This window comes from Erpetoichthys calabaricus, chromosome 5, assembly GCF_900747795.2.
Source record: "Erpetoichthys calabaricus chromosome 5, fErpCal1.3, whole genome shotgun sequence".
Classification (NCBI taxonomy): domain Eukaryota; kingdom Metazoa; phylum Chordata; class Cladistia; order Polypteriformes; family Polypteridae; genus Erpetoichthys; species Erpetoichthys calabaricus.
This window is the reverse complement of record NC_041398.2, coordinates 215,157,974-215,172,224: the sequence shown is the minus strand read 5'-3', so window position 1 is coordinate 215,172,224 and position 14,251 is coordinate 215,157,974. Positions and strand designations below refer to the sequence as shown.

The 14,251-nt window shown below is 38.4% G+C and overlaps 1 protein-coding gene across 9 annotated transcripts in view; it reads left to right on the top strand.

Annotated features, from left to right (window-relative positions):
• Positions 1-14,251, top strand: part of nedd4l (NEDD4 like E3 ubiquitin protein ligase) — a 555,383-nt gene that overhangs the window by 426,363 nt on the left and 114,769 nt on the right. For all 9 annotated transcript variants that reach the window (XM_051928330.1, XM_028802511.2, XM_028802516.2 and 6 more), the window contains one exon: positions 13,428-13,478. In XM_051928330.1, the coding sequence (XP_051784290.1) occupies positions 13,428-13,478 (51 nt within the window). The remainder of the gene's footprint in view (positions 1-13,427; positions 13,479-14,251) is intronic.

The window sequence follows — 14,251 nt, the reverse complement described above, 5'->3', positions numbered from 1 at the left end:
TAATCTCTGCACATCGGGGAACTGGAAGCTAGAGACTGACAAATCTTATCTAGTTGTATAAAAATGGTGATCGGGCTGATCCAAGTAACTACAGTCCAATAAGCTTAACTTGCACACAGGTAAACTAACTGAAAGAATGATAAATATAGAGAGCAGCACAAGTCTAGAACAGGAGCGTTAGCAAATCCTCAACATGAGTCCAGACAAGGAAGATTGTGTTTCACTAATATGCGCGATTTATATGAGGAAGCAACAAAAGAATATGATCAGAGGAGTGCTTGTGAGACTTATATGTTCATTTTCAGAAGGCTTTTGATAAGGTCTGTGTGTTGGTCTGAGAAGAAGAAATGACTGACTGATGTTAATCAGTTTTTAATTATGAGTGCTGCCTGTGGCAATGCCAGTAATTAATTAAAAGAAAAAAATTAGTAAGATGCCCACCAGGGGCTCCAAATTAATGTAGTGTGCGTGAGGATTTTAACTTCTGCCCACCCAAGGAGTTCCATTTCACCTTCCATCCGGGACACCAGAACTTTGAAGAAATCTTTTAGAATTTATTAATAAAGTTCATATAGTGGCAAAAGTCTACATTAAATAACTTTCCCTGTCCCTGTTTTGCTACAAATGTGAAAGACTATCATTCAATGAATAACCCTGACATGCTTGCTTACATAAAGCAAATAATACAAGTTATTTGTAACATAGAACATGACTATATGCAAGTGTACAGTATATATAAGAACATAAGCAATTTGACAAACAAGAGGAGACTATTCAGTCCATCAGGCCCGTTTGTTTAGCTAATGGCTAAGCTGTCCCAGAAGTACCTCATCCAGAATCTTCTTAAAGGTTGTCGAGGTTTCTATTTCAACTCCATGTCTCCATGTCTTGGCGTAAAGAAGAGCTTCCTGGCTTCCGTCATTGTTAATGAATTCTAATCTTTTAATTCATGTGGTCAAGATGATGGTCTTAAAAATGAGCTGAGACTAGATCAGTTTGCAGTTTTTCACAAGCTTGAACTCTTGGATAAAGCAGCTTCCTGAGGAGCAAGGTTTGACATTGTGTCTTTGTCATGTTTCAGGCAGCATTTCTCCCCTGGCTGGGTCTCAAAGTTGTGTTTCTTGTTGGTTTTGACTAACTTTGTGCTATTTATTTGTGTTAATGTTTCTTTTGCTTTTTATATGCATTTTTCTTTGTGTCTGTTTGTAATTGGAAAATGCCTAGATAATGTCCAATGTGTTTTGTGGGTGGTTCCCCAAGGGGCGGAGTCACCTGCCAGTCACTGCCAGGAACTGCCCTCCACCCCATATATTGGAGGGCCTTCCATAGTTCCAGGTGGGTTCATTTCTAGCATACTAGGGAGTGTTTCTCGTGTTTAACTACTTAACTGTGCTTTTTGATTTTACTTTGGGATTTCCTGGATTTTTTTAATGCATGCTCCGTCTTGACTTTCACCTTTGGATTCTGTTTTTGGACGTTGTTTGCTGTGGATTGCCTTACCTTCTCAGGCAATTCCTTTGTGCTCTTTGAAGCTTTTTGCATTGCAGAGCATGTTGTTAAAATAAACTTTTTATTTTATAAAGATTATTCAAGGCCATTTTTTGTGTCTAGTCGGGGGTTTTGATGGTATTTCCCCCACTTGAGGGCAACTTTTGAAAGTACTTTTGGGACTCCCGAGTTATTGCAGTCTTTTTTTAATTGCATTCTGTAGTCAAATTTATGCTGTCATAGTGAATATGCCATTTAAAGATTTATAAATGCGTGTCCTTAGAGAACAGTTGTATTTTTGCTTCCTTGTAATTACTGTCATTTTCCCAAATCTCTATCCAGAATGGTTTTCATTTTTATTGCATTTTTCTTTACCCCTGTCTTTTGTCACTTTGCTGTGTTTCATTAGCTCCTAAGGGGATTGATTCACTGGGCTTACCTACTTTTTTTTTAGGCAGGCATTTCTGTTGTAGTCCATTTTGGAATTGCCAGCACTTTGTGTTTGAGATACTAATGATTTACGAACATAGCAGTCTTTCATCTGGCAAAAGGCAATGCTGTGAAGTGACACTATGCGTCAGCTGTTAGAACATTATGCATCTTGACAGGTGCTGATTTAAGCAGCACGACTTGGCACTCTGGAGGCCGCACAGCAGTTTGCAGTCTTCATGCACCTTTGTGAGAGCTGATATCTAATGCATGGCATGCTACACCCACACAAAAGGAAAACAACGGAGCGTGCCTGTCTTTTTGTTTTTTTTTTAACAATTTGTTTGTTCTTAGAAAGACTTAATAATAAGCACGGCACTGGGATTGAATTTAATTCCTTCATTTAGTCATTCATTCATTCAGTTAGTTAATTCAAACTACGGTGTGAAATGTAACTCAAGAAGGTTTACTTTGAGAACAGGTATGTTGTCAAGTATGTTTTCTTAGAAGAAACTTGGCAGATTTACTGCGTTAATATATGTATACACACATACACACACACACACACTGTCTTTGTCTTTAGTAAGATAACAGCTTGGATGGCACATGGTTCACAAATGAACCCTGACACAATTACAATATAATTCTTTGCTGCATAGCGATGTGACATGACTGAAAACATAGCAAAAGCATATGATAATGTAATTTAGAATCTCTCAAGAGTTTTCTTCTCATACTTCCTCAATTAGTCTTGGACTAAATCAAAATTAAATTCTGTAGCAGAACTAAAATATCTGTTGACTTGAGGATGTGTAATGTTTCAGTGCCGCCAAGAGCGCTATGATCCCTCGGTCAGATGTGTGTCGGTGAATCACTCTGCTGGCATACTCTTTTGGTTTACACTTAGAAATGAACTTTGCACCAGACTACACCACTAGCCTCCTGCATTATTGTTGACTCACTCCGGTCACTCACTCACTCACTGATGCTGGCCATCTTGTGTTCCCTTCAGCTCTATGGACTTCAGAATGGCCTCCCTAAAGTATTTATGTGGCTGACTCAGTTCATTCTTTTTAAAGGCAACTAAAAACACAAATGTTCAGGAAGGCTTTTGCCTTTCTGTGACGTTATTACCTTCTCTCAGTTCCTCTCCTCTTTCCAGTTCTATATGAAGGTGTTAGTTGTGCATTCTTGTCTGGCACTTTTTATTTTGATTTTGGTTACTGGTTTGTGTAGCCAACGTGGGATTTTTTAATTTCACGTACAGTATAGATTTTTTAATTGCCGTCTTTATTTTTTAATTGGTGTCTAATGCTTTGACACAAGTTTATATGGATTGTTTCTTACCAACTTTTTCAGTCCATCTATTCCATTTGTACCCATATTAGGGCTGACAGATTCAACGTCGCTATTCAAATATAGTTTTAATTTATTTAAAAAAAAAAAAAGGTCTTATTTGAAGGCTAAACCTGACATTTGTTTGTGAAAGTGCAATTGTTGTTTTATCTGCACTGATTTTGGCAATGAGTAGACTATAGACTCACTGTGCAAAACTGCAGTATTTTTTCACTCTAATTACATGCTTTTGAATGGTTAGCTTGTTATCTTTATTAGTAAAACTTACAGCTAGATCTTTCCACTACATAATTGTTTTACCCTGATCCCACAAGAGTAGCTGGAGCAGTTTTTTAAGCTACCAAGTAGTGTGGTAGACAGTAAGACTTTAAGGACTTTCAAAACTCGACTTGATATTTTTTTGGAAGAAATAAGTGGATAGGACTGGCAGACTTTGTTAGGCTGAATGGCCTGTTCTCGTCTAGAGTGTTCTAATGTTCTAAACGTTTTTCTGGTGTCCTGTAAGAATCATTTGGCATCTGATTCTGTCCCCTTCACTCTTAAATCTGAGATCCCGACGTTGTTTAATACTAAGACCTTCTCATTAAAGCAAATGGAAAATCTTCTGATTTTCCTTTTATTACAAAGCTTCACAATCCCTACTTTAAAGAACCAACACGTTGGTCTCAGTCTTACATGGCTGCCAGTTTGACACATAATGCGTAAAACTAGGAGGTTTAATTAAAACTATTCAGACCCACGTATTATAATATTCCTACATCTGTATAGGAGTCTATTTTTATAGACAGATTGTGTGGACCTTTGCATGATACCGTAATGACTCCGTAAGCCACACAAGGAGCCGCTTTTTCCAGGTGAGTCCACAGGGGCTGACTGGCTTCTCATTCTGACTTCTGTGTGTGCTGCAAACATATTTTATTGAAATAAGTTTGTTTTTTTTGGCTACTGGTGTTTGTTCTTGCTGTGCGGCCGTTACTATAAAGTATTTTTAAAAAGTATGTACAAACTTACAAGTATAATGCCCAGAATCATTAAACTAAGTTTGAATATACAGTGGAACCTCGGGTCACAAACGTCTCGGACCACATACAAATCAGGTTACAACCAAAAAGTTCGCCAAACTTTTGCATCTATTCACGACCACACACTCGGGTGACGAACAAGCCAGTTTCCCTTCTGGTTCGTACGTGCAGATGATTTCCGCATGTGTTCAGTCTCTCCCTGTGCATTCCCTGTGCAGCGAGAGAGAGAGAAAGAGAGCGCGTATATATATTTACATACAGCTCGTACGGTCCAGAATGGATTCATTGTATTTACATACAATCCTATGGGGGATATTACTTCAGGTCATGACCAAATCGGGTTGTGACCAGAGTTTTGGAACGAATTACGGTTGTGACCTGAGGTTCCACTGTATTTAATTATTTACTTACTTTGAATTGGTATATTTGATCCGTATTTTGCCTAATTTGGCAGCCCTAACCCATAGAAATATTTGTGAAGCTCTTTTAAGTATAAAGTATAGGAAGGACACTATATAAAAACCTACAATAATATTTAAAATTCAGAATAGTTTGCCTTGCACTCTAGGTGGTTAGCCATGCACTTGCCTGTTTACTCCTCTTCCACTTGTGGATGTTGTTACTGCCGTACATATCCACGTGTCTTGTGTGCGAGCAGGAATAACTGAAATGTGAAGTATAGCAGGGCATTTAAGTGGGAATGGGTGTCATGAATTGGGTTGTTTAAAATATCGAATGAGTATTTGGGTCTTTAATGGCTTGTTCTTACACTGCTTTTTGGTGCTTTTCAAGGCAATTAATCTAATTTTGAGGTCAGTTTATTAAATCATTGCTTACTTTTTGTGTTGTGAATTATTTTGCGCCATCTTCACTGCCATTTTGCTTTTTTATGGATCCTGCGATTTGTATCTCCCAGCATTAGGTCAGCAATCCATATTATTGGGAGTGTTTCCTCAAAGTTTGTGACCTCCTTAATAATAATAATAATAATAATAATAATAATACATTTTATTTATATAGCTCCTTTCCTATGCTCAAGACACTTATTACAACACGACGGGTTAAAAGATTATCCTTTTTGAGCACTTCCTTATCCGAGTTTACGAATACTAAACCATTTTTGTTGAACAAATCTCTAAACTAATTACTTAATAGTTATTTTTGATGCTAACCCTTCCCTGTCTATCCTTTGACTCAATTTTCTGCCATTTGTTAACTATTCCAATGCTTTCTCAATCTCTCACTTTTGACCCTTTTTACCTTCTGCCTACGTCTTATCTGCTGCTTCTCCTTAAAGATATTTTTGCCTGTCTCTCTGTTGTAACAGTGGGCAGGGAGGGTTTGGCGCACATTTTCCTGGGGTTTTTGATTGTTAACAATTGAACCTGTACATCAGGATCCTGAGCGCTAAAGAGTACACTTCGGAGCCATCCATTCTTCCCTGTGACAACATACTCTAATTGGTCTTAATTCATCATATTGTCATATAGGGTACTTCAGTTTACAGGTCCAAAGCATGGTTCACATTTATAAATATGGCAGAGTTAAAATATAAAGTAATATGTAACAACTAACGTAATATTTTGATGATGCTGATTCACTGCTGAAAGATTTTCCGTTAATCTGGATGGGGCCTTACAAAGTGAAGGACAGAGTTAATGTCAGTCAGCGGATGCCATTTTGTATTATGTATGGGTTATGCATGCATTGGATTATTGCTTTAAACTATATTCTTGCATGATTTTTATAGTTCTTTATGATAGTGTGCTCTTTTAATAGTCCCTTAAAGATCATTTGACTAAAGCAGTGGGCATTGCTGGTGAAGTGTGCAGGAGAAGATCCAGAGCATTTAGTGTGGAACTACGAATGCCTGTAGCCGAGGATTTGTGTACCCGTTTCAATGAAGATGAGATTCTCTCATGCCAACCTCACATATGGCCATTGGCAGCTGCAGCACTTTTGTGGCTCTCTCTGTGCCACAGTCTCTAGCAGTAAGGACCTGAGAAGAGCCTCTGTAGTAATGTTATTTGGGGGAAGTTAGCATGGGATGCTGAGACATTTCAGCTGACAACAGTACTGTAGCTACGGGATATTTTGTCTAATTGGACTTGAATAGTTACTACACCTTTTTGTTTCATGTGTTTAATAGTATGGTTTATTTCATTTGAACCCCAACAGGTCGAGTGACTTGTTTAGGGTCAGAGAGGACTTTATGGCTGCCAGTACAAATTCTTACATGCTAAGTCATAGTACCAAACTAATAATAATTTTAATAATTTTTTGCATTTATATAGCACTTTTCTCACTACTCAAAGCGCTTAGCAATTGCAGGTTAAGGGCCTTGCTTAAGGGCCCAACAGAGCAGAGTCCATATTGGCATTTACGGGATTCGAACCGTCAACCTTCCAATTGCCAGTGCAGTTCCCTAGCCTTAGAGCCACCACTCCGTACTATGGTGCCATTCATCCATTTAACCTTCGGAATAGTTAGAAATTAATATTAACAAGCAGCAGGCACCTGTTAAATAAAAAAGTATGCAAACTGTTATTCCTTCAGTTTTGTTAGAATTTGTGTGCTTATCATTAAACCTCTCCTTTAATAATTACGGTGCCTTCCGAAAATTTACTATGCCCTAAAATGGGGGGAACATGTAGAATAAGTGTTGTCATTTCTATATAGCGAGACCGAAATTATATGTAAATACCCTTAAATTAAAGTATGCAGTGTGAACTTTAATGACGTCTGGATTGTTTGGTTTGTAATTGAAAACTGGAATAGAGGGGTAAATCAAGGAGAAGTTGTCCCAAACATTATGGAGGGCACTGTATGAAAACAATCGTGTCACTTCCATATGCCTGCTCCCATTCGACAGAATGGGTTAATAATGGGATTCCAAGGAGCCAAACTAGAGCCAGGGAGCTTCAGCGCTAGCTGTATGCCACACAGGTCAATGGCTTTTCCTTCATTCTTTTCATGCAGCTGTAACTTTCATGCTTAAATAGCTTAACAAAAGCACATCTCTGCTAGCGATAAATAGAGTCTGACAGCGAGCTCAAGCAGATTTGCTGGTCCAGTGCTTAGAATGAGAGATGCTAGAGGAGGCACTTTGTAACTGAATTCATACTTCCAAACATTATTAAATATTTTCTTTGTCATACAAAGGTGAGAACTAGCTAAGTGTGCTTTGTCTTAATGTGTTGTCACAAGGACTTATAATATTTAGCAGGCTACTGCTGTCCACAAAGGCTTAGAAGGCTCTCTGATTATTTTTATATACGAATGTTTGAGTTGGAGTTTGATGACTAAGGGGTGACTCTGGTTTCTCTGTGGATCTAAATCATCTACTAAAATGATTCTAAAGAAGAGCATAAGAAGTTAAAAGCAGCTCTCTCTTTTCATAGCTAATGCTGTTCTTCTTGGTGTGAAATGTGCCAGCAGAAGTAGAGCCAAACCAACCTCTGAACTGGAGTCAGATAAACTTGAAGGAGACACGACTCTGAATAAGGCTCAAGGCAGGCACAAACCACAGCAAAACTTTTAAACAGGCATCATGTACATCCATTAAGCTTTTATCGGTTAAGATACATCGATGAGCTTATAATAGACAGCAAATAAATTTATGAGAAATGCACTGTTTTTTGAAGGGGGATAAATATAAATGTATTGGTTTAAAATTGGCAGAACATTATATCAGCATACTTGAGGTTTAGTTTACCCAAAAAGTGTTATTGTTCAGTTATTTTCTAACCTTTGGAAATGTCAGTGGGTGTAAAGAGTTGACATTTTCCCATTCAGTTACTTTGATCTGCAATATTTTGTCCAAAATTCTCCCAAGGGTTTATAATCTAACTCAGTAAACACAGTGAATAGCATGTCAAAATCTGCATCAGGGCTGAGCTCTTTATAAAAAAGACCTAAATAACTTAATGTACAGTATACCATAAATTACAATATACAGTCAACTCTTGCTATCTACTGTGGTTACATTTATCCTGTGGACAAAATGGGGCTAGGTTCTGGCAGAACAACAGCTCGGTGGAAGGACAAGCGGAGGTAGACGGGGGGGATGGGGGGCTGTGTCAGTTCTCTGTTCTCACCCCTTGAGGGTAAGTAATGATCTTTCCACAGGTTTGCCAACAGAAACCTTGTTATGACTTTTGCTTCCTCTGTAGTGAAGTTCAATTGTCTTGTATGTGCTCTGCCAGAGAGCAAGAGCAACCGCAGCTGGGACGATGTGAGGAACTCACTAAACCATCCAGCAACAGGAGATATTTACAAAAGGCCAGGATTTAATCAGTGCAATCTTATGAACAATTGCAGGCTCTGGTCCCCATCACAAATGGGGTTCAATGGTTTATTAATGCCTCCCAGCGCTGGTCCTTTCACTGCCCCAGACACCTAAGGACATCACAGACCTCTCATTGCTCAATCTCACATTTCACTGCTGTGCAATAAACCCCTAGAAATTTTTTTTCTGCAGGACGTGACCATGAATAAGTACGACTAGACCGCAGGTGATGCGAAATGTGGATAAGCAAACCCGTGGGAACGGAATCCGTGGATAGCAAGAATAACTGTGTATGGTTTTGTTTTTCCTAACTTTTGTTGTAATCTAAATTCATGGGATCCTGTGGTACTTATTTGTGTATGTCTTGTGCACATTTCTATCAGTCAGTCATCTTCTAACTTGCTCTGTCCCAAAAAGGGTCACCTGGCAGTGCTGGAGCCTATTCCAGCTAGCATAGGGCACAAGGCAGGAACAAACCCTGGACAAGGCACCAGTCCATCACAGGGTGAAAACACACACACACTAGAGCCAGTTTAGTATCGTCAATCCACCTAACCTGCATGTTTTTGGGCTCTAGGAGGAAACTGGAGGACACGGACATGAGGGAAAACATGCAAACTCCATGCAGGGAAGACCCATAATGCAATCCCTTCTCTCCTTACTGTGAGGCAGCAGCACTACCATTGCCCCACCATGCTGCCCCCTCTTGTGTACATGTAATTTGTTTTTGCACTTTTTGAATTATCATATTGTTATTCTAGTATTGCCATTTTGTGATATGTTTTTTTGATGAACAGTACCATTTAGGGACCATCTGTGTATGTCCATAGCCCTAGTGTGTATGGTTGTTATGCCTGTTCCCAGTCATGTGACATTCTGCGTCATCATCTCTCACCAGTAAGAAATAGCAATGCACAGCTTTGGGCATCTGCACATTGATCCCTTTTGTAAATTGTCTCTTTTTCTTGTCAGCGTTAGTGAAAGATTGAAGATTTAGTGTTAAGTTGTCTTGCTCTGACTTCTTTGACATTGGATCTGTTTAACATTTCAGACTTGGGTTTATTTTGGCTCTTGTTTGCTTTTCTAGTTTTTGACAAGCAGCCAAATTTTGACCTTGCAGTCCATTTTGTGGTCACAGTCCTCTGTGTTGCCTCCTAACAATCTTATTGGTTTCCTAACAAAATACATACTTTTAATAAATAATATATATATTATAAGAAAGCAGGGGGGGCCCTAATAGATAGATAGATAGATAGATAGATAGATAGATAGATAGATAGATAGATAGATAGATAGATAGATAGATAGATAGATAGATAGATAGATAGATAGATAGATAGACACTTTATTAATCCCCACGAGGAAATATATATAATATTGTAAGAGACAGCTGGCATTTCAGCCCGGCCGGGGCACCCCTGTGATGGAAAGATGGGAGAAGGTGGCTTTTTTAAGATATAAAAAAAGACACTAGATGGCAGCTTCCCTGGACTGCAGCTGTGCCCCGGATTTCCACAGGGCATTATGGGACATGGAGTTCGGCAACTCAGCCCTGCTGGGTACTGTTGGTGCCACCAGGGGACGCTGTGGGAAGATGGTGGGAGACAAAGTTTTCACCTAGCTCGGAAGTACTAGTGGATCATGAGGACAGAAACCCCAAAGTACTTCCGGGCTGATAAAAACTCCGTCTGACCCAGAAGTGCTATATACACTGTACATATATACATATATAAATACAAATATATTTAAAGTATCTGTGTTTCTCACAACCTAAATAGATGCAGGGTAGAGTTGATGTGTAATGCCAAGCTGGTGATGGACGTGTGCACAGTAGGACCAACTGAGCAGACTTTGGTCAGTCAAAATGTGAATCAGAATTTCATTGGCCAGAGCTTGTGTGGAATATTGAAAAGCATCAGATGAATACAGTCTGGCTTTGGCTTTGCCATCAAACAGCACTATTGTGGGTGTTCTCTCTCTTATTCTGTAGTTGCCCTAAGAAAATGCCTTGGTGTGTATGGGGTACCTGACCCACCCTGGCTAAAGCTGCTCAGTGAGAGTGTGTGCCTTTCAGTCTAACTGTAAGTTGCACAGAGGAAAACATTGATTTTCTTGTGTTAGTTTTTTTTTTAATATTCAGCCACCTTAGAGATGGTGCAGTGCGGTGCTTACGAAAGTACAATCACCTAAACTTGGTGATCCTATGGGATTCTTCAGTACTCATGTGAGGAACAGCAGAGCTTATTTAGTCACCTACTCTGCTTACAGCAGAGACAGCTACATTTACTTTACAGTCTTCTGAGGCCCGTTGTGTCGTCGTTTTATTTAAAGAGAAACTTGTTCATCATCTCATACGGTAGCTTTCTATTCTAGTATGTTTGTATTGCTCTCTTTGTTTCTGCTTAGGCTTTGTTTTTGCTCTTGGTGATTTTTCACGCTGTTGTATTATTATCACTGCCCTCCACAAGCATTTAAACAATGTTTCTTTGAACTTTTACTCTCACAGGTCCTCTTTTCCTTCTTAAGTCTGAATACCTGCTGCATCAGAATGAATGAATGAATGAACTCCTTAGGGACACTTTGTTAAAACAGAGAGATCAGTTGAAGATTTTTTTTTTTCTTCAGAAAGATTGCCAGGGACGTTAGAAGTGGTCTGCTAAACACATTTTGCCAGGTCTTTTATGAAGTTTAGAATACAAAAGCAGAATTAAAGTCAAAACTTAACAAAAGCCAGAATCATTTCATAAAATAATTTCCTTGTTTTGTTCAAGTGCCCTATTCTCTTTTGTCAATGTTTGGATGTTCCTTATTATGCACAAATGTGTTACATAATGTAGCCATGATGACACCACACATCACACACACCAAAACAATAACTAAAAATAAATCAATAATATGTTCCTTATCGCTTGAAGGCAGAGGATCACCTTGAGTACTGTGTACAGTTTTGGTCTGCAGGCTACAAAAAGGACACAGCAGCACTAGAAAAGGTCCAAGAAGAACGACTCGACTGATTCCAGGGCTACAGGTGTTGCATTATGAGGAAAGTTTAAAAGAGCTGTGCCTATACAGTTTAAGCAAAAGAAGATTAAGAGGTGACATGATTGAAGTGTTTAAAAATATGAAGGGAGTTAGTACAGTGGATCGTGACTGTTACTTTAAAAGGTGTTCATCAAGAACAAGGGGATGTGATCTCTGAAGTCGAAATCAACAACGGGAGTCTAAAACCAATTTTAATAAAAAACAATTTCTTTATTCTTTTATTCTTGGTGAGAAAAAAACTGTGAGACTGCCCTGGTGGAGAATGCGGGCAGACTGGAAAAAGAAAAAACTGTTCACCCTTTTATCACCTAGCTTGTTCATTAGCCAAAGAGAGAACAGAAAAAAACATAACAGTTCATTTTGACGTCATACATGAATTAGGGTTACATCTGAATTTATGACATTCGGGAGTACAGAAAAACAAAGCAGTACCAGGCACCTACATTATCTAAAGACTGTGACCTCTCAGTACACACACACAAACCCATTTTAAGCAGTTTTCTTAAAGTTCATTGCATTAATTATAAAGAGATTACATTCTTATAACTTTAGTATCTTCACTAGATTATATTTGTTTGATTAGATTAATAATCCTTATTTATTAATTCATAAATGACTTGTTTTCTTATAATATTAAACAAGAGTAAAGAAACGATCACATTAATTTATAATATCACAGGGTGTTCTGTTAGTATCAAGATGTTAGCACTTTCTCATAGAGGAATGTAAGTTAATCATATAATTCTGTGCACAAGCTTAATTCTTTTCTTCTACCTAAATAAAAAACAAATTCATATAGAAGTAATAAATTATATAGCTCTCTGCCGCATGATTAATACAAAATACAGTCATTGGTATTTGTAAATTAAGTACTTCTAATCATCTGCGGTGGGCTGGCGCCCTGTATTGGCTGGGACCCCCGCAACCCTGCAGGTAGGATATAGCAGGTTGGATAATGGATGGATAGATGGATACTTTTAAACATTACAGTTAATAATGTTTTTCTGCTTTCTCAGGGACACAGTTGAAAACTTGTTTAGGGTAATTTTACAGAAACATTAGGAAGTTTTTCTTTACGCAAACAATGATAGACACTTGGAATAAACTATCAAGTAGTGTGGTAGACACACTTTAGGGACCTGACATGTTGCAATTTTTGTTGGGTTGATTGGCCTGTTCTTGTCTGGATTGTTCTAATTTCCTAAAGGATGATTGTCTAAGAGGAGATTAAAGCCCCACTTGGAGCACAGTGCGCATGCGCCTTGTAGCTTATAAAGATTGTTTTTTTATTATTATTATTATTTAAGCAACAGCCAGGCTGTTACAAGTTAAAATATTCCTTAGAAGTGCATGTTCATGATTGGCTACCATTACAAAGGAAAAAACAAATGTGACTCGAGAGTTTTCACGGGTCTTTGGTAGCTTGATGAAATGACAGATGGGAGACACATTTGTACCAAAGACCACCGAGTCTGCACAAGAGTTGTGAGTGAGAAAAACACTCGCTTCTATGTGACTATAATAAATAATCGCTTCTATGTGACCAGCAGAAGTGAGGAGTGATTTTTTGGTGCAGGTACATAGGGTGCTCTCGGGGCAAATCTGTTAACACCTACTGCAAGTTTGTCTTTTATATAACTGTTGAGATTAATATAAAGAAACATCTTGGCCTAGAAGTTTTTTTTAATTTCTCACATATTATACTCAGTATTTATAATTTGTCTTTGTTGCCATCACATACAGTTGGCATTAAGACTTTGCTTAACCTTTGACTAAACATTTTTTTTCCCTTTTCCTTCCAGACAAGAGATGACTTCCTTGGACAGGTTGATGTGCCACTTAACCATTTGCCAGTGAGTAAAACCTGCATCTTTATTGCAAACATTTAATAATATTTTTTTTTAAACAGAGATTATATTGAAACTTTTACTTGAATTCTGGGCAGACTTTGTGTCTTGTGTAGCTTAATAGCAGAATGTGTTTCTCCATCTGTACAGAGGAGTTTATTGAGGTCCTGAATTTAAGATTCTTGACCATAGTGAGTTTAATAAAGCAGGCTTTTTATAAATCAGTTAAAACTGTGCTTCACATTACTGACTTTACTGTACCAAGTGCAGAATAAATGGCATATTTATAGCATCTGATACAAACATTTCCTGTATATTCAACACACCATTGTTTTACCTAAGGAAACCTGCTAAAAATGCAGTTTTTCATTTTAGGCTTGATTGCTGGAATAGAAGAAGATTTGTTTTGAGACCTTGGAAAACTGGTCAAGAGATTATTTTCCACAAAAATAAATGTAATGCTCAAAGGTTCAAAAGATATCAGTGCTTTATGCAGAACAATGCAGAGTGAAAAGAGTTCTGTGATGACCAGATACATGACTCAGTTTAATCCATCCATCCATCCATTATCCAACCCGCTATATCCTAACTATAGGGTCACAGGGGTCTGCTGGAGCCAATCCCAGCCAGCACAGGGCACAAGGCAGGAAACAAACCCCTGCAGGGCACACACACGCACACACACACACCCACCAAGCACACACTAGGGACAATTTAGGATCGCCAATGCACCTAACCTGCATGACTTTAGACTGTGGGAGGAATCCAGAGTACCCTGA